The 21,185-nt window shown below is 31.3% G+C and overlaps 1 protein-coding gene across 2 annotated transcripts; it reads right to left on the bottom strand.

Moving 5' to 3' along the window:
- Positions 1 to 46: 46 nt before the first annotated feature.
- LOC127703750 (uncharacterized) lies at positions 47 to 20,368 on the bottom strand. Of its 2 annotated transcripts, XR_007983022.1 has the most exons (8): positions 20,236 to 20,368; positions 12,595 to 12,666; positions 11,194 to 11,430; positions 8,207 to 8,314; positions 3,872 to 6,261; positions 3,109 to 3,242; positions 1,899 to 2,205; positions 47 to 1,704 (listed from the first exon to the last, which is right to left on the bottom strand). XR_007983022.1 is itself a non-coding variant. In XM_052207835.1 (7 exons), the coding sequence occupies exons 2-7, from the start codon at positions 12,650 to 12,652 to the stop codon at positions 2,097 to 2,099; spliced, it is 3,036 nt and encodes a 1,011-aa protein (XP_052063795.1). In that variant the 5' UTR covers positions 12,653 to 12,666; positions 20,236 to 20,368; the 3' UTR covers positions 47 to 2,096. The 2 variants fall into 2 exon arrangements, 1 of the variants encoding a protein (XP_052063795.1); XM_052207835.1 differs by having other exon boundaries at positions 47 to 2,205.
- Between the last annotated feature and the right edge of the window lie 817 nt (positions 20,369 to 21,185).

The following is a 21,185-nucleotide window of genomic DNA, read 5'->3' as shown; positions in this document are numbered from 1 at the left end:
AGGCAATGCGTAAACACATGTTTTAATTACATTGAAACGATACAGCAAAAGTATGTTAACATCTATTTTCATGATATAAACAATAAAACAAACATACATAAATGTATAATAAAAATAAAACATGTCTTTAGGAAATATTAAATAATAGCTGCCATTTATTGTTCACTTGGGTTCAGCTATTGAGGCAACACATTTTCTGTATATATGCATGTATGTATAAAAGATATGAATTAATTGTCAATTAGACAACTATTTATATTTTATAAATACAAATCGCATAACGATATATACTAGGCAACCATGGACAAAGAACCATATCGTTGAAAAGGTTATACATTTTACGATCATAGAAACAATAATTAATTATGCATATATAAATTGCAAAACAGACAACCTATGGTATATTTGCATCATTCACATTAAACGATACATAAAAATGAAACGAATATATAGTTCCTAAGCTTTTTGGGGGGGTAAAATCGCTGTAGATATTGCAAGTATCCAACTTATTGATAAAGCTACGTTGATAATCGTTCGGTCATGGTCTTAACTCACCAGAGACATATTTTCACGGTCTAAGAACTTAAAATAGCAGAATAATCGTCTTATCTGTAAGGTAACATATTTTGCCCTTTTGCCTTTTCTATTCCTTGACATTAATTGTTGGATCTGATATCAATTATATAGGAATAACATGGGCAATAATATGAATATCATACAACAAGTATGACTATGATCTATAAAAAGTATCCTACTTTATAAATACTGTCCAATTGTTTTTACCAAATTCGAATTCTTATGGCGCAAGCATAGCAGGAGACTCTTACCTTACCTTCAATTTGGCCGATTTTCTCAGGTTTTTTTTCTCTTATATTGTGTATTCGAAATTGATCATGTTCTCGTCCCCTACATGGATTTCATTTGCAACCGATTGTTAAACAGCCAATCGTCTATAAGTTAACCGATTGTGTCCTCATCCTATTCTTTGGCATTCGCGACACCTCATTAAATAACAATTGCAATACTTTTTTCCCCTCAGAATTACAAATACACAAACCATACTATTGATAAAAGAAAACACTTAAAAATAGAATGAACAATTATGTATACAATCTTTGATCTCAATTTTCAACTGCAATACTCATTATTTAAAAAAATCACATTGTTTTTTTGTATGTTGTTCAATTCTAGACGTTTCAAATTATTCGATTTTATTTAGTACCATTTGTAGTTTTGTTTCTTTTATTCATTTCATTGATGTTGGTCTGTCATGATAAATTAATTCAGTAATTTAATGGTTGCCAAAAAGGAAAAAAAATCTACTTTATAAACAATAAAGAAGCGGATAGCTGATGATCCGATATTTGACACTTGATATCAAAAATAGTAAATGTCTTCACAATTATATAACTTTGTTTATTAATTCACAGAATGAATTAGTCTTGCAACTTTGGTGCAGACATTTCATATATGATATCACTATGATGTGTTTACCATGTCAAAATCGACATATTTGACATACCATTTGACAGAGTTTTTTTGTGTTGATAAAATGAAATCTGACCAACAACCTTACAAAACATATTTTACCCCTTTTTATATTTCTTTGTATGACCTCTTGCTGCCAATTTTTTAAAAAAGTAATATTTATTTTGGCACTTTTTGTAATTTTTCGTTACATGCAAACAATTTTAGCACCTCGACCTTACATGTTAGACGAATTCAAAATATGAATATTGATTACTTATCCTTAACTCATTATATACGACATATCCAAGTCTTAAACTACTGGACAATTCGACAAAGATACAATTCTAAATCTCCTACCAACATAATAATATTGTTTTTCTAACTTTTTGTAAATTTTCGTTACATGCAAACAATTTTAGCACTTCGACCTGACATGTTAGACGAATTCAAAATATGAATATTGATTACTTATCCTTAACTCATCATATACGACATATCCAAGTCTTAGACTACTAGACAATTTGACAAAGATACAATTTTAAATCTTCTACCAACATGATAATATTGTTTTTCTCGATTATAAAAATATAAATAGAATGATACATTTATAAGAAATGCATCATTTCCTACATGTTGTTTAATTCTAATTGCATCAATTCATTGTCAATTTCATTCAATTCAATCTGCAGTTTGAGCTTTCGCCTTTGCAGCTCCTTCTTTGTCGGTGAAATTCCACTGAAAAATTAAAACAATAACTCAAAGATAATTTGACGAGTCGTGTGCATCTGAATTCCTTCATTTTCTGGTACAAACCTACTGCGAAGTTACATATTTTGTGTTTTGTCTTGTCATGTCTCAATGTCTCTGATCATCTGTCAAAATTGTTTTATGCGTAGGATTATTTAAGTCAATTTAAACCTAACGGTCAAATCAGTGAAAATAAATCTCTCGCGAAAATATCCCACATTACAGTAATATAAATATTGCATTTGGATTATAATATTTCGAGTCAAGTACGTATGATAATATTTCCATGTGCACAACAGTTGAAAAACTGTCATTGTCCAGGATAGTAATTGAAACAAGATTATGACAGGTTATGTACACAAAAAACTTTATTTTACATACACGAAATGTACTTAATATTAAGGTTGGACGATAATATATTTATTTAACTGAAGTACCCACACAATTGTCCTGAATGAATCAATGTATACACAGATGCCGTAATTAATGGTAACAATGCCTATTTGAAATTACTCATAGAAACATAGCTTTTACTTTTCACATCCAGAAAACCTCTTTGAAAACAGCAAATTTATAAAGTGTAGTTTTCATTTTTTGACATTTCTCCAATATAAGGTTGTTTGTATTTTTCAAACTGTTAGAAAATTTAAGAGAAAAAGAAACGAAAATTTTCTTTTCACAAAACGAATCAATGACGCACATAATTTGGCAGTAATAACTTAAGATGTTTTTCATTGTAAGATTCAACATTTCTCAAACTTACTTATGACAATTTATAGGAAAGCAACAAGCTATATCCACATAGATATTTTCTTTGCTAACACCACTCAAAATTAAAAAAAAAATATCAAGTTTAGATTTGCATAAATACACTGATTGAAGAAAACCAACCTTTGACGGTATCTTACATGGCCTTCAGTCAAAGTATATGTGGATACGTTGTCTGTTTGTGTGCCAATATCTACACCGTAGCTGGTAACAGTATGCAGACTGCTGATGATCTCTTTTGGTGTTGTCATTGTGTTCTGAAAGATGGCAGAATTGAATTACCAAAATAAATGATTGTGTTGTAACTTTAACTTTCAGAATCATGTTGAAATTTAGTCTCGATGCAAAGGAAGATAACTGTAGTTTCGATAACCCTTAATCTACATCTATAGATAATCTCATCAGTCACAACATATCTGCACATATTTGACTTTCTACATAACGAGAAGATACATTCGTGTAAACGAAATCAAAATTTACATTTGTATTAAAAAATACACTCATACTGACATTATAAAGATTTAAATGATAAAAGTTTGAAAACAAAATAAATCTTTAACTCAAGAGATCCTTCATAAATACTTTTATTTACTGTTTATCGTTTTGTTTATGAAACATTTTTAAATGTTTTGAAAATAGTATTTGCGCTAGGGCTCTTTAGCACTAAATATAGCTCCCATGTTATCGGATGATTTTGCTTGTATAGATTTTCTAACAAACTGTAATATTTTTTTTCGTTTTAGTTTGCAAGATTAACGCTTAGAGATGTGTTATAATAAAAGAATAAACTTCCACAATTTAAAAAAAAAGTTAAAAGAGTACAAAACTTCTTTTGATAATATTTCTGTTTTTGATGTTTTTGCAATGTATATAAAATAGCAATTACCAAATGTTTATCTATTGTTACAAGGGCAGCATCAAACATTTCATCAGTACTTTTGTGTTGAAATCTTTCTTTTATATCGTTGCATATGGTCTTAGCCATCTCTAGATCTTCCTTTGTCGAATGAGTAATACAGCAATTAACATACTGTAGAAGTGCGCGTAAATGATATCGTGTAAGTCGAATGTTGTTACTTTCATATTCACGACGATATGCCTCCTTGTAATGTTGCTTTGCTTTTGTAATGAATGGTTCAGTATTTTGCAGCTCGAATACATGTGCGATCTTTATATGGATATCAGACATGACCTTCCAGTGATATAATCTTGGAATAATGGACTCTAAATCTTGCGCTAGTGTTAGTGCTCTCTTCACATAGTTAGTATCTTCCTTTGATAGCATGATGTAACATTCCATTAGGAGTTTCTTATTGGATACCATTTGATAATTTGTCGACCTAGAACCGTGCTTAACAACACCAAATTCTATAAATCGAATATTTGATTCAGAGTTTTCTTCTAGAATCTTTACAGCGTCCTTTATGCATTTAATAGATTTGTTTGAGTCCTGTGAACTGATATAGTATAAAATGGCTCCTCGTCTTGCCGCTATTTTCAATCCCAGCCGAAACGCAGGACAGTTATGTTTATAATGATTATCTAGTAGTTCAGCTAGATTGATGGAGTACTGTAATTCAACAAGACTTTCATCTGTAGGACAAAGATTATCACTTGACAAACGTGCCATTAGATGGTTTCTTCTTTCTGGATTCGGTTTAGTAAAGTCGTCCGTAGCTAATTTCATAAGACGCTTGTTTTTACTACTGTTATAAAGTATGTGTATCATAAGTTCTACCAAGAAAGATTCCTTGAACTCCTGAAAAGGGACGATAATTTGTTTTTCTATTAATTCTCCAATCGAATCTTTTGCTATCTGGTTATTGGTATAACTTATGCCATTTGTCACTTCGAGTAGATAACAAAGTTGTTCGTTGTTTCTCATGGTATTGGTAATAACTGTCAAAATAAAGGAGTCACTTAGACTCTTTCCCTTGTGAAGAAGCTTTTCGAACAGATTTTTTGAATTTTCTTGGATTAATTCACAGCCATTTATTGAGATATGTATGTCATTCATAGCAGTAAATCCACTTACAGTTACAGCAAAATCTGCTTTGTTGACAGATACAAGTTCACAAACTGCATCTCTTGCTTTTTCAAAATACTCATTAGCGGACAATTCTGTGTTTCCATAAAGTCGGTAGGTAACAGCTACACCACATAAAAGAACACAACACAAAACCTTATCTTCCATTTCTGGTCGACGATTACAGTTCTCATATAACTTAAGAAGTTCAAGTGCATGATCTAGAAACATAACATTCTTTTTAACGGCTTCAATAAGGCTAGTATCAAGATAAATATTGTGACAAAAATGTCGGAGGAGCGCGTTTGCTTCATTTGTTTTCTCCTTCTCGGTCTTCATATTCATCATGACTCTGAACGTAAATCGATGTACAGCAATTACACGGTTATTACCCCTTGATTTCAAAGTTGCCAAAGAATTATTTCTCAGACAAACAATTAGCTTATTTATCTCTCTTTGTTTAAAGTCTTCCGTCATGTTTACTGGCAGTAAACTTTTCAGCAAAAAATCTGGTATGTTTTCTGGATGCAGGTATGGAATATATGCCAGGAGATTTTTACCATGTTCTGTGAGATCCTTCTTCACTATCTCTAATGCAACTTCGCATGACACAGTAAGAGATCTTAATTGGTCATTTGCCTCGGTTTCTGCAAGACTTTTAACATAGGTTTCGATGCTAGATCCTGTGTTTGCAATAAATGCAAAAGCAAATGATAAAGCAAGGGGAAGATAACTCAGTTGTCTTGCCAGTTCTTTGACCTGTTCAAGTTCGTCATTATTTACAACTTTAAAGTAAAGAACAGCTTCTTCCTCGGTCATTCCTGTAACTTCTATACACAGATTGTGGAATTCATCTGGATAGGTTACCCTTGAGGTGGCAATAACATAAACATTTTCAGTATCTAGGAAATCTTTTAGCATCTTCGTAAAAGTATCGTCGGACGTATCCTCTACGCCATCAAGCAGAACCAAATGGTTCGCGCTATTTATACCCTCACAACGTAACTTCTGCTGGATTCGCTTTGTCATCTTATCTATTGACGCCTTCAACTGGCGATCAGACTGTGTACATGTCACGTGATCAAGAAAAATACATTGAAGTTTAAGATAGGCCACCATTGCTGACAGGGATCTATATATCTGTGATAATGTTTTACAGTCTATTCTCCAAATTAGTGACTTTTCACTTTTACCAGGAAAACGTCTGGCATATGAGTAGGCATGTTGAGTTTTTCCAGATCCGTGGTGACCTAAAATATCATGCTTTTCAAAATTTAGATAAAATATGTTCATGTGATTAAAATTCAGATTTCAAAAAACATTTATTTACTTATAGTCAATTAGATAGTAATGCAACGAACAAAAACACACCTAGAGGACTACACAAAGTCTTCATCGATTGTCAGGTGTCTACATAATATTTACCAAGTTCATAATCGTCATATGTGTGTGTGTATGATTTTGTTCTTAAGTTGTACGATAATTCTGAAACGTTCATAAGGATTTTTTAATATGCTAGAGTTGCAAAACATCTTTTCAGACTTTGACGAGAAGATAAATCTAGAGAAACGATTCGGAAATTTATTTAGTGTTGTTTTCATATTTTTCTGACGACAAGACAGAGCAGATTGGAAGCCAGATTACTTACTTTCACTAACAAACCCATCTTCGCTAGCCAAGGGTTACGATCCACTTTCCTCCTCTTCACGGAAGTGGATCGTAACCCTTGGCTAGCGAAGATGTAACAAACCAGGTGTGAGGGGAAACATATATTTCATCATACGATTTTAATATCTTACCTGTTTTTGGTCGCATAGTTAATCATAATATGTCAAAATTTCAGTTTCTCACCCCAATCAGCCTCAAAACATGTTTACAAAACTTACAATAGTATTGTTTCAACATTCAACATTCAACATTAAACATAGGAAAAACTAAAAGAAATATTACACCAAACACAAGGACAGAGGTGAAAAAGGAAGAAACAATACTTTTGGAATACTCACATGAAATTTTAATCTTAACTGCTCGATATGTGTACATCCAACTAAATAAAGCTCATGGCGCTGACAGCGGTTGCGAATTATTATTCAAGATAATGTTACATCATTAACAATGGATGAAAGAAAACACTTTAAACTTGTATTTGTCTAAATCTCGATATTCTTTGAGTGTTCCTGAATAATAATATTGTTTCGGAAAATTGAATATGCTTTACTATGGCAAGATAAGGTATGACGTCAAAAAGTATGATTTTATATATTACTCACTCGTGGATTGTTAGTAACATAACTTATCTGGCTTGAAGTTTCCACTGCCATTTATAAATCAAAATTATCTGGCATGCATATATTGCTTGTTTATAGACGATGGGTACATTTTGCATTAGAGTTGTCTTCCTTTTACCAAAAAAACAAGCAAATAAATTCTGTCTCTAGTATGGCAGATCGTTATATATAGTAGTATATCTTGAATTCATAACTTCCCTAGAAATTAAGAGCTTGACATATGAGATCTGTCTATCGTTGATATAGATTGATACACATAGTAAAAAGTTTACTTTCACAATTTTACACCTTCTGTTTACGTGAAATGACTGCAATGTTTTATTTGAGTTTTAGATATTCTAATATCAAGACTAAAGGATGTATGCTAGCAATTATTAATTTGCTCCAGAGATATGAAAAAAAAATATATAAATATTCAAGCCTTTTAGTTTTAAGTGATAAATGAACAGATTGATATGATCTTGATTTAGTAGTAAAGAACGGTCATTTGCTATATCGAAACCAACATATTTGACTTAATTGGCCATTTTCTACATAGTTTTTGGAAATAACAGATATATTAAAATAATGAATATATTTGCGAAAAACATATGGTAGCATTTTTTTGGGTAAAGCCTAGAGTCATATCTACGTATTAAGGACAACATCTCAAATTATTGCTTTTTGCCAGGTTTGCACTATATGCCCTTATGGCAATATTTAAGACAAAATCAAAAAATAAAAATCCATACTTATATCGGACAGAACAACGTCTTACAAACAACTGAAAAATGTTAACTGACAGTTTTTGATTTTCAAATTCAATGAATCAAAACCTGGCTTATCATACCTTTTTCTTTAAACATTTTGTCTGATATCCATTTGTTTGTTTTCATGTGCTACCTGTTAATGTGCAATTTAATCATACCTTTGATAAGAGCAGCTTTACACGTGTTAATTTTCTTTTCGAATAATCTGTACTCATCTGTTTCAATATAATTCTCAACTACTGGCATACCGTTTATACCGTAATAATCTACATTGAGAAATTAATAGTGTTGTATATCAAGTCATAATTCGGTTATCTGATGGTACATGTATATGAATTTTGATTTATAACAAACATATATGAGTTAGCAATTAATACCATCATTTCATCGAGTAATTTTTCAAAGAAACTTTAATATATGTAGTTTTTCTTCAACTAAATCTGTGTGCATCTACCCAGAAACCAATTACTTACAGGAAATGATAATAATGCATATATCTTCTATGTTCTACAACGGAGAAATTCTATATAACGTAATAAATGAAATATCAACCAGTTATTTGAGAGAACTAATTTCTTTCTGATTTTTCAGAAGGTGTAAATATTGTGTAGAACGTTATTATACCAGTAAAATAACTCATCAAATATATTAATGGGGTAGAACATCCTTAGTAAATGATTTATGATATTGTCACAAACACAGTAGCGTTTACCTTGACCTATGACCAGGAAGTATACTACTTAATGTTCTCAAACCTTTTATTGTAGACGTTTAGGAATGTTAAGGTTTAAAATAATAAAATGTCAACAAATAGATAATAAACTATATGACTGTATTGATATTTTTTCCCAATTAGGTGGAAAAGGTAAACTTCCTTGACTATACATTTTTCTCAGAATTGATATTAATCAGATTTCTTTATCAGTTTATGGTATAAACTCATTTTCTGTTCTTATAACTATGCGTGTAATATAGCGTAATTTAAAATCTATATCACAAAAGAAAATCCCTCAAACAATATAAAAATCGCCAACAAACTAATTATTACAACACAAAAGAAATAATAAATTGTAAAAAGTTGTAAGAAAAAACGAAATAAAAAGTAAAATTACAAAAATACTGAAACTCCAAGGAAAATTCAAAACGGAGAGTCCCTTAAAATGATTATACTAACAGTTTACAAATAAGTGTTATGTGACAGTTGTGGAATATCTTTTTCATGACTGATATGTTCCACCAGTAGGATCATCTCTCCTTTTTGGAGTACCTGACGGTGGGGTTCTTGTTACTCGGGCTTATTTTTTATGTTAAGTTTTGTAGACTGTTATTTGTCTTTTCGGCGATGTTCGTTTTTTGGGTTTATTTTTGCCATGGCGTTTTCAGTTTGTCTTTGACTAATGAGTTTAGATATCCTTGTTATCTTCCGCCTCTCTTTTCTGTCACAGTTAATATAAGAGTTAAGAGGAGTGGTATGATTTCCAATGAGACAATTTTCCACCACAGAGCAAATGAGTTGGTGTATACAATTATAGGTCAAAAACGGTGCATCTGAATAAGAAAATCAAATTTTACCGTTAATTTCATGTATTAGCATGTATTGTTTGGTTTCTAACGCATTTCAGTCAGGCTTTATCTCTCTTTTTTATATTCTTTCCATAATGTGTCTTCGCTCTTCAGTTTAATAAAAAAGTTATTGTATTTATGTGTATTTCTTGAATAACATTTCCTATAATCATTAATACTCAATAAGGACCATTATCACCAAGACAAATGATTCAATAAAAAAGAACCATCCATTGATAACTTTTGTGGAGGGACCGTTATTGCTAAAAATGAATCTAAAAATCTAAAAAGGGACACCAAGGGGGAAATCAAAACACAAGTCGAAGGCGGACAGACAATATCATGTCGAGAGGAAAACCCACAAACAACATCCTACGCACAAATCACTTCACAGAACAAAAACTTAGCAACTCCAAAAACCGACGAGTACGAGGTGCTCCTTTTAGGGACCACACTTTCTCAGACGCTTAATTGACCTAGTTATATATCATCTGAATTTTAATAGATCTTCAACATAATAAGAAAAAAACCAAAGAACAATTGTTAAATCTTTTGCAAGTGATTCATTATTATTTTTTATTTCGTTTGAAATTAAAAGTCATACAATTTTCAAATTTTCAAAAGTCACGTTTAATACAATTTGCTGTGCTTTTCTTCTTATCGACTTGTTCCTTTATTCATATAAGGCTGACTTCATACAGGAACTTCTCAGGGAGAAAGAAAAGAAGTTAGCAGTATTCTTTAACTTCACTTTCCGCTAAATAGATATTAACTATGTTAACGCATCTATCCCATCGAACTTGAGATAAAGGATACAACAGCTACAATTAAGTCTGCCTCTTATCTTGACTTACATCTAGAAATTGACAATGAGGGTCGGCTGAAAACAAAACTTTACGGTAAAAGAGATGATTTCAGCTTCCCAATTGTGAACTTTTACTTCTATGTAGCAACATTCCAGCAGCTCCTGCATACGGAGTATATATTTCCCAGTTGATACGATATTCCAGGGCTTGTATTTCCTATTATGATTTCCTTGATAGAGGGTTGCTGCTCACAAGGAAGCTATAAATCCAAGAAGCCCAAGTGGTGAAGTTGAAATCGTTCCTTCGTAAATTTTACGGTGGCCATCACGAGTTTGTTGACCGTTATGGAATATCCGTTTCGCAGATGACCACAGATATGTTCCAATTGTCGTAACTACAATGTGACATACCGGATTATAATTATCACCGGGTTTGTATTAATATTAGCAACACGACGGGTTCCAAATATGGAGCAGAATCTGCTTACCTTTCTGGAGCACCCGAGATCACTCCCAGTTTTTGGTGGGGTTCATGTTGCTCAGTTTTTAATTTTTTGTGTTGTGTTTTGTGTACTGTTGTTTGTCTGTTTGTCTGTTTGTCTGTTTGTCTGTTGGTCTTTTTCTTTTTTAGCCATGGTGTTGTCAGTTTAGTTTCGACTTATGAGTTTGAATGCTCCTTTGGTATTTTTTTTTCGCCTCCCTTTTGCTATGTACAGCCCAGCCAGATATTCACATAATCTTTATTTGGGGTGAATAAGTTCGATTGTATCAACTTACCATGATTAGATAGGTTCACAGGAAGATTGGTTTCCATATATATTTGCACTTTCTTAGACAGGTCTATTCTACCCTCTAACTGCAACAAGTTCATGAACTCCAAAACCTTTGTTCTTGATAACAATTCTTTCCTCTCAAGAAGTTGTATCAAGTCGCTACCTTCGTTTACGTTGACAAGTTCCTTTTGGTAAATATTTGGTTTGTCCCTCAAAAGGAATTTCAAACCTCTTATATTTCCTATACAACATTAAACAAAAATGTTCTTAGGTCTTTAGCTTTACAATATAAAATAATTAAGATAACAAAAACGGATAACAGGAGTTGCCAAAAATATATGACATAACAACTGGCCAAACCAATCACCAACACACGACCCCTTCGAAAAAAATAAACATGGCTGTACTAACAAAGACAAACAAAAGTGAACAGCACATGGTTCAGATAGCCTAACTTGGTACAGGCACCAAATGTTAAAGGATTCAACCAATTTTATGTGCACATTAACGTCTCTATTTGTTTATATTAAAATATTGGAATTTGAGTGATTCCAAATAGAAAAGTTATCATCGAACAATACAGAAAATGGAAAAGAATTTACAATGTCTACATTTGTACGTGCCACTTATTGCATTTGCAAGGGGCGGAGATTATCTAATTTTCATTAAATTTGAGATGATATTTGAAATGAATATTAAAACACATATCTCCCTTATTTCCTTTTCAATTTGTGACAGAAATGGCTGTGGAAGTAGAACATAAGGGGTGATTTCTGTTATATTTGTCATAGATCATCAACGAAGATATATCATGTAGTAAATCATTGCTTTTCTGATAAAGGATCTCAAAAAGCTTACTAAATGAATTGTTAAGTTGACCTAGCGGTTAAAAGTCAAAATTATATATCGATCTTGATGTTATACTACACGTCAGATATAGTCTGAAGTATTATCTAGTTGCACATATCTACTGATAATCCAAAATTTATCATAATGGCAAAATCATCAACGATGCTGATAGTGCACTTAAATAAATCTGGTTCAAAACACAAGTTTTGTAGACGAATATTACAATTAGAAGTAAATTGAAAAAAAATATAAAGCTCATACAATTAAAATGTTTTCGTGTTAAATTTGCGAATAAAGACTCGTATTTTATTAAATAGAATTGGACATTTTTTTATGCATCACCTATTCTTCTAATTAACAGTGCATCCTGTATAATATTTTCGTCTAATTTCAAAAATGAAATATCAATATAGATACTGTGCATTGATTCATATTGTCATTTGTGATTTAATGTAAACTGGTTTTTTTTTTTCGACGTGACAATCCGTTTCTAAGATTCACTTGCAATTTATTTATATATCGTGAAAATAATAAAGAATCGATATATGGAACATACCTGCGTCAAGACCATCAGCAACCTCTTTCATAACTTTAATATAACAGTCGAAATCCATGTTGGTTCTTCAACCTGAAGGGAAAATACTAAGTTTGACATTTCTTTTATACTTATCTATTCATATATGATGTATATTTCGTATCTAAATTGAAATTAAAATGACATCTACGTAAATTTTGAATGAGAATGTAATATTTGGCATTGCACGGTAGGTATTATGTAAATAGTGAACGTTTTCGTTGGTTTTTCTTCTTAATCAAACACAAAACAACTAATCATAGTTTCCTCTCCTTTTTTTTTTTTGCCTTAGGTACTTCTAAGAAAAAAAACATGAATTCATTAGTCTTTGTCTTGCGTATCCATCAAAAAAACATAGTTTGATTGTCATTTGATATATTCAAAATAAAAATTATAAATAAGGAAATAATTTGTTTCATATTTTTTTAATTTGTTACTAGGGAATGAAAAATGAAAATTAAAATTCAAGTTTTGATCGTTATTCAACTTCTTCTTTTTGATCACAAAAGAGTGCACACGCTAAGAGGTCTCACCTTCTTTACTGGTCATGATTGAATTTTATGTTAAGAGTCTTTAAGATCAAGGTTTTACTATATAATTATATCACTTAGATTTAAATTACTGCTTATTGTATATATGAAATAGACCACCGCACTACAACTTATTACTGACATGATTATCGATGTAAATGGGGTCAATGTCAGATGAATCCTGCAAAATAGACGTGTTCACCTTATAAACAATCTAATATCAGATAATGTTGACCTACTGCTTATAGCGTCTGAGAAACGGACCTCATAGTGAAAACTTAACATGGACCTATGAACAATGAAAATGAGTTTATTGCCAGATGAAACCTGTCAGGTAGACATGTACTTCTTATAATTATTTAATACACCATATATAGTTGACCAACTGCTTATGGTATCTGAGAAACAGATCTAATAAAAAAAAATTACTTTGGTGAAAGAACCACGAGCATTATGTCACAGTCAGATGAACCCTGAAAATGGAAATGTACACCTCACAAGCATCCAATACATCAAATATAGTTGACCTACTGCTTATATTATCTGAGAAACGGACCTAATCATGAAAACATGACATTGATCACTGCGGCCAAGATTATGCTACCCTGTCTGACGGACATGAAGACTTTCCAAGGATCCCATGTTCCACAAATATAGTTATGCTATTTCTCAGAAGAGAGTTTTTGAGGAATCGCTGAACCATGAAAATGAAGTCAATGTACATATGCTAGACAGAAGCTTTGCAACATAAGCTTAAGGCATACAAGGTACGAAGTATCCAGACCTTTTACCTTCTAAAATACAAATATTTATACAAATATTATACGCCATCGCCGTCTGTGAATTAGCATCCATATATTTCGAATTTAGGGACTCTATTCGTAGGCGAGACAAAAATCGAAGAAACGAATTGCCGTGAATGTAAAAGAATCGTCAGTCAATCAATAATAAATCGTATTACTACATTGTGACGAACTTTGTGATTAATTTGACTCGCAATTACCAAAGACGTTATAAAATTTTACAAGACTTTAATAAATTTGAAGTTTGTAAAACAATGAACACATATTATTTCGATCATAAAACCACAAAATATCAATTATCAGATTTTCACGTATTACAAAATTTTGACACAATTTGAAGTTCAGAGCTCGTTATTTGATCTCAATTGTCAATGAAAACTATATATTGTTGCCCGCAGCTGACATAAATATTCATTGTAGTATCAACATGCAATAGGCCTGGTAATCGGTTAACATGTATATTGTTAACTTTATCTTTTAAATTTAAGAACGTACCTTTTAAATATTTCATCCACATGTATTTTATGTAATTGCATAAGCTTATGTGTACTCTCGTACATTGATCAAACTGGTATGTTAATTTGAACAATTGCATTAACCTGATAGGTTATTTTCGTTTTCACCGTTCTTGCCTAAATAAAACACGCAAGTCTTTAAGTTGACAACCAAATAATCCTGCTTTATTAATCTATAAACTTATATTTATTGGTATGCTTGACAGTTTTTTTTTAATTCATCTCTGCAGACATGTTCGATATCCTATATATATGTAAGGAAAAAATGAAAACTCGCACTTACCAAAGACGTCATAGAATTTAACAAGACTTTGATAAATTTGAAGTTTGTGAGAGAAATGGTTGTGACCCGTTATATTTTTCTTGTATGAAGAGATATTTCTCGTATTACACCACACGGAGTTTGATACGAAAAAGTTGTACGAAAACTGCGTAAATTGATTGGCTTATAAAGTACATGAGACGATATTACGACATTTCCATTGGCTATTCGTTATGTAATTGATGTCTTTCAAAGGTTACGACGATATGTACATTTTGTCCATGGATACGGACATATGCGATTTCTCCAATGATACACATAACACTCTCACTTTTCACCTGAAAATCTTCTTTTTGTCATATTTCAATACATTCAGAAGTGTACAAAATTTTTTAAAATGTCGGATGTTAAAGTTTGACGCTGGAACAGGACATGTGACGTCATACTGGTATGTGCAAAAGACTAGTCAATTTACCACAATGAGAGTGTTGACCATAAGAGAAATAAGAGAAATAGGTTTAACAATTCGGGAGAATTGGATATAGCTTGATATCAACTCTCGTTACTTAATTTAAATAGTAATAAAAAACTTTTTCTTAGCAAATATTATGTAGGCCTCTAACCCAATGAGAATATGAATAACCGAAAATATTAAAGAGACAGCAATCCGATATTCTGAAAGATATTATGAAGTTATTATGCGATACTCCCTTTTATGTATTGTCAAGGTAAACTGTCAAAGTATGATTGGCCAAATTTGGTTCCATTTGGACAGGAGGTTAAAGAAGTTTACCCGACAACGGACGAGTATATAACTGTCGTGTAAGATTACAGTGGGTTACCGATCAAATAATATAAATGACCAACCAGTGGATACGTATATAAACAATTGGAAAAAAGTATCTTTATGAAATAAGTTCAACATTTAAATTTATTAATATCAAAGTTGTATATGATATTTTATATTTAAATAAAAACAAAGGTAAGATTTGGAGCCGAATTGCACATAAATATTTCATTAGTCATTGGATTTTCACTACCCATGAGTAGCATGAAAATATGAGAGCTTTTTACCCTTTTTTAAAACCTGATTTCACCCGGGGGTTTGGTGATGTTCGTGTTTTCTCAATAGTGTTGTGTTCGTGTTGATAAATCATGAGTCTTCTATGCAGTGTTTATAATATTGAGGTTTTCCACTTTTCCGAAGAAAGACCTTTTGTTTTTGTTCTGATTATTTTTTTTTCTTCCGCCAATTTTTTTTTTTGCACTGAATTGATGTTTCAAAACATGTAGTTTAAATATTTTGTATATGCTATTATACAGTTTATACGCTTTTGAAACTGACCCTGTTTAACCAGACACTTTTCTTTGTAAGAGTTATCTCCCTAAACACTGTTTTTCTTGTAATGACTTCTCCTTCGCAACCGTAAGAGAAAGCGACAAATTTATTTTTCCAAATTGCTAGTTATATCCTCTCAGAATGATACGTTTTATATTAACCGAAGCGTTGTGGAGACTCCATATGAGAGTTATTTCCCCTTCTTTATTTAACATAAGTGAAATATTATGGTAACTCATAAACCATAAGTCATAGAGACCAGGGTCTGTTGATTTGAGGTCCTTGGTCAAACGAAATGAAAATGAGGTCAAGGTCAAAGGTGAAGGTCATATTTCAAATTTTGATTTTGGCTAATTTTCACTTATTATCAGATAGCAAAATTTTTTTTACTATTATGTTAGATGCGACATGTTGTTACACTTAAATTTTGGTTGAAAGGATACGTTGACATTTGAAGAGAGTTTTTCCCCTCTTATATTCTAAATAAGCTGTATGGTGATATAATTAATTAACCATATATAGAAGAGACCTAGGCTCTTTTGATTTGAGGTCCTTGCTTTATGACCTTGAAATTGATGTTCTAGATTTTGACCTTTTCTAGAAATTCTTGTTGGTATATAAGGTCGTGAGGTCTTTTACATTGAGTTTCAGACATATGACCTTGAAAGTAGGTCAACCGGAAGTGACCTTTTGCAAACCGGAAGGAGCCATTGTTGCATTAGTTTCATGTTGAAATTACTAGTACTTTATATTTTTGGAATCAGTTTGAAGTAATGTTTAATTGAATGAAACCGGAAGTGAAATTTTGAAAACCGGAAGTACCTTGTTATCTCCCTTTTTTGAAGCAAAACTATTGAGAAACCATATATTTTTAGTATCAGCGTTAATAAAGCTATTAACTGTCACCAGAATTGACATTTTAAACCGGAAGTGAATATTTCCTATCAAAACATATGCAATAAGGGTGGAAAGACCTTCAATTGTTCTTAGAACAAGTGTTTTTTTTTCTTTCTTACGCATAATTATTTTTCTTGCACAAGATGTTGCTTAGATATTTGGTATATGATATTGTACATTTTATTTGCTTTTGAAACTGACCCTGTTTAACCGAACACTTTTTCTTGTTGAAGTTATTTCCCCAAACACTGTTTTTCTTGTGTCCACTACTCCTTTGCAACCGTAAAAGAAACCCAGAAATTTATTTTACCAAATTAATCGATCTTTCTTCAGGATGTTGAGTTTGGTTTTGACCGAAACGTTCCGGAGACTCCATAGGGGAGTTATTCCCCCTTATGAATTAAATATAAGTGATATGTATTTGTAACTAGTAAACCATGCGAGATATAGACCAAGGGTTTTTTTATTTTGGGGTCTTTGAGCCACTAATAGAAAAATAAGGTCAAGATCAAAGGTCAAGGTCATGTTCTTCATTTTGATTTTGTCTTATTATCACTAATTATAAGAAACCGTAGTAGATAACGACAAATCATTTTTACTAAATTGTAAGTTCGTAACACATACATTAAGGTTGAAAGTGTACTTTGACATTTAATTGGAGTTTTCTCCCCTCATATATTTAAAATTTTTTGTATGTTGATATAACTCATTAACCATATACAGTAGAGATCTTGGGTCATTAGATTTGAGGTCCTTGCTTTACGACCTTGAAATTGAGGTCAAGGTCATAGTTAAATTTGACCTTTGCTGTAACTTATTATTGGATAGGGTCTTTTACATTGGGTAGTCAAGTAGACTTATGACCTTGAAGAAGGGCAACCAGAAGTGACCTTTTGTTAACCGCAAGTAGCCATTTTTGCATTATTTTCATGTTAAAAGTACAAGATCTTTATTATTTTTTTAAACATTGTGAAGTGGGGTTCAAATGAAACAGGAAGTGAAATATTGTAAACTGGAACTACCTATTTATCTACCTTAGTTTTAGCAAAAGTATCTAGAAATCATATATTTATGGAATCAGCGTAAAGTAAGCTTTTATCTGACATCAAAATTGACATCCCAAGCCAAGAGTAAATATTTTGCTATCAAAATATGCATTTGAGGTGGAAAGACCTTCATTAATTATTCTTTTTTTCTTTTTACTTTTTAAGTCGTGTTGTAAATTTTCCTAGAATTATTATTTCGTGTTCTCTTTATATCTCCTTTTTTTTTTTTAGAGAGAGAATCAATGTTTATTTGATATTTTAGAACACAGCATATATATTTTGTCCATTTTTAATCCATTCCTGGGCTTTCAAAGCCTTGAAATGACAGCAAATACTTTGATATGACAAGATCATGAAATTAAACGTATGATTTACACAAGCTGAGATCAAGACTTGGTCAAAAATATTTAAAGAATGAAGTGTAAAATATAAGTAATGATATACTCTCTGCCGTTTTGTGCATTGTAATTAAGACTCTGCAAGTTTTGCAATTTCTTCGTAATTTATGAAGTTATTATAAAACTATTTCAGGGACATAAAAACAACATTTCATATAATAACTTAGTCAAATTAAAACAATAGCTTTCTTTTTTAACAGTCATTAGAACAGAAGTCTGGAGACCAAATTTTTAATATTGACTTAAAATATATGTTCAATTTGTAGTATACATGTATTTGATTTAATTATTCCTACTTTGATTTCTTGCCACAAACCTTATTCTAGTTTTCAGTGGCAATGAAATATTAAATTAGATTGAACTGAAATAAAAAGCATTTTATAGAATTTTTAGTAACTACCATTTACCTTAAAAACAATAAATACTTAATTTACTGAAATAACCTTAAAGGTTCTGGATTCACTCATGGCAGTGATTAAAGAGTATAAATATATATCCAGAAATAATTTTAAAAAAATACTTTAATAATTTACCAAGACTTAATTGAAGCCCTTTCATTTGAATTTTAGATCAAAATGTCCATTTAGAATAAAACTCAACTACTTCTGTTGCAAAAATTTTGAGAATTTATGGTGCGAAAGAAGCTTTTAGGTGCACTTTTGCTGGTTTAAATTATTCAATCAAATGGTTTAGATTGACGATTCTGTATTATATCATTACACCTAATGTTAATTTAAATCTTTTGACTTATCTTGAAAAAACAGATGTCGGTTTGTAGGTCATATTGTTGTTTAACAATATCCGTAAAAAGTCTACCTTGGTCTATTCTAATTATCATACTTTTAAACACATTTTACAACACACTAACATTACTCATGCAGTTCGGGGTGGATATAATATTTCATCCGAAGCAATACATATTTAAATGAATGAATTGTAATAGCTTACTAATAGTTGCGCTAATTCTAACCTGATAAAGTTATAAGAAATCAAAATAAATTCACCTGCTCTATATTTTTTTTCCAAGTCGGCATTGTGAACTCAATTTTGTTCTGACAGCGTTATAAAAATCATTATTAATGACAATGTCCTTTCGAGTATACATGTATATACATGTGTGTTGTCAGTATCAATACACTATATATATGTGCAATAGGTAAATTGTAGAAAAACATAAAATGTGTTCTATTAAGAAAGATCTACTGCGTTGCATCCTTGTTTGTCCTATTGACAGAAGTGGTCTTAATAAGATCCTAATGACTTAAGACGATAAGTCGCAATCGTTTTGATAACATTAACGGTACCACTTTTACTGCACCAGATGGCGAATTTCGACAATTTATGTCTCTTCAGTGATCGAGCTAACATAAACCATCGTAATGACAAATGCATTTAAAGTTGCTATTCATATGATTAATGAAATGGTTGATTAATAAATAAAATAAGAACAACAGAATCGACCGCAAACTATTTTGATTTAGAAATTTTGGAAATATAAATGAAAGGATCGAAAAATCAATTGCTGTGTAGGATTTGTGTATCACCTGGTTTTAAAAGATCAAACTAAGTTGTTAATTAGATTCAATTTATCTAATCATGCTTATATGAACATTTTCAAAAATCATAACTTTATTTCAAAAAAAAATTAACAAAATTTCATTTGCAGTTTACTCCTTTTATTCAAATGATAGCCGCTCTGCACAAAATTCTAGAAGAAAACCATTTTGCGTTTGCCTTACAAAGAAAGCAAAATCTCAATTTCAGCTGGATGCATTTCTATTTCTATGTATGTATATGAAAATTCACATCAATAATTCTAATTGAAAATCTTACCTATAAATTTTGTAATAGAAACGCACGTCTGTCGTACAAAATCTTACTCCTGGTATGTATGAAGAGTTTATTTACAATACGGTTTTTTAATCATACTTTTATTTTCTCATACCTGATTTAAGTTAGTTGGAAATTTTCATTTACGTCATACACTATCTATAAACTTTCAATAAAAAGATTTCTATCCAGAAACTATGTTACTGGTTACGGACAATAAGAAAAAAGATGTCAGAAACAAATATATGAATGACAAATCTCGTAAATGTGTATACATTAAAAGAAAATCGTTCTCATCTTTGTCCTTTCTTGGTCTTCATGGATAGTTGTCTCATTGGCAGCCATACCACAAAAAGTATAACAAAAATACAGAGCTCCAAAAAAAATTTAAATCTGAAATGATTCATACTTTCATAATAAATTAAAAACTATTGTGATTTGATTTCCTTTCATCTGCATTGTAATAAGGCATGTTGCATGTCGTTCTCATTTTTTACCGGGGGTGATCTCAGGTACTCCGGAAAGGAACTGACATTAAACTTTTAATAGAAAAATTAGAAATCAACCAAATCATCTCGGAGAAGGAAAACTGGCGTGATTATATTGTCAATGTTTTTTTACCATGAATAATCTTCTTTTTGTATGTTTTAGATACTCCTTGAGGACTTTTGCCCGAATGGGTGTATCTAATACACACCAAGATATTATTGTCAATGCAGAATGATAGTTTTCAATAATTCAGGAGGGGGTCTTTCAGGGATTTGATCATATGTTATTGAAAAGCATGAGAAATGCAGGGTATCCAATTTCAGTTAATGACATCTTGGTGTAAATCAGCATATGCTATCCTTACATCCAACTAGCATCTTTCAACTAATCAAGCGATGTAGGATGTGTTTTAAGCTTCTGATGTTTATTGACAGATATATTTACAGACTGATTAAATGAGACAA

This window comes from Mytilus californianus, unplaced genomic scaffold (genome assembly GCF_021869535.1).
Source record: "Mytilus californianus isolate M0D057914Y unplaced genomic scaffold, xbMytCali1.0.p SCAF_50, whole genome shotgun sequence".
NCBI classification, from domain to species: domain Eukaryota; kingdom Metazoa; phylum Mollusca; class Bivalvia; order Mytilida; family Mytilidae; genus Mytilus; species Mytilus californianus.
The sequence above is the reverse complement of the archived record's forward strand: the minus strand, read 5'-3'. Positions and strand labels throughout refer to the sequence as shown.

Excerpts from the sequence above, each read along its gene's own strand:
- LOC127703750 (XM_052207835.1), bottom strand. The coding sequence starts at position 12,652 with ATGGATTTCGACTGTTATATTAAAGTTATGAAAGAGGTTGCTGATGGT. Across the intron at positions 3,243-3,871 it reads TAACAATAGATAAACATTTG|AACACAATGACAACACCAAA; the intron begins GTAATTGCTATT and ends GCCATCTTTCAG. Across the intron at positions 2,206-3,108 it reads CATGTAAGATACCGTCAAAG|TGGAATTTCACCGACAAAGA; the intron begins GTTGGTTTTCTT and ends TTAATTTTTCAG.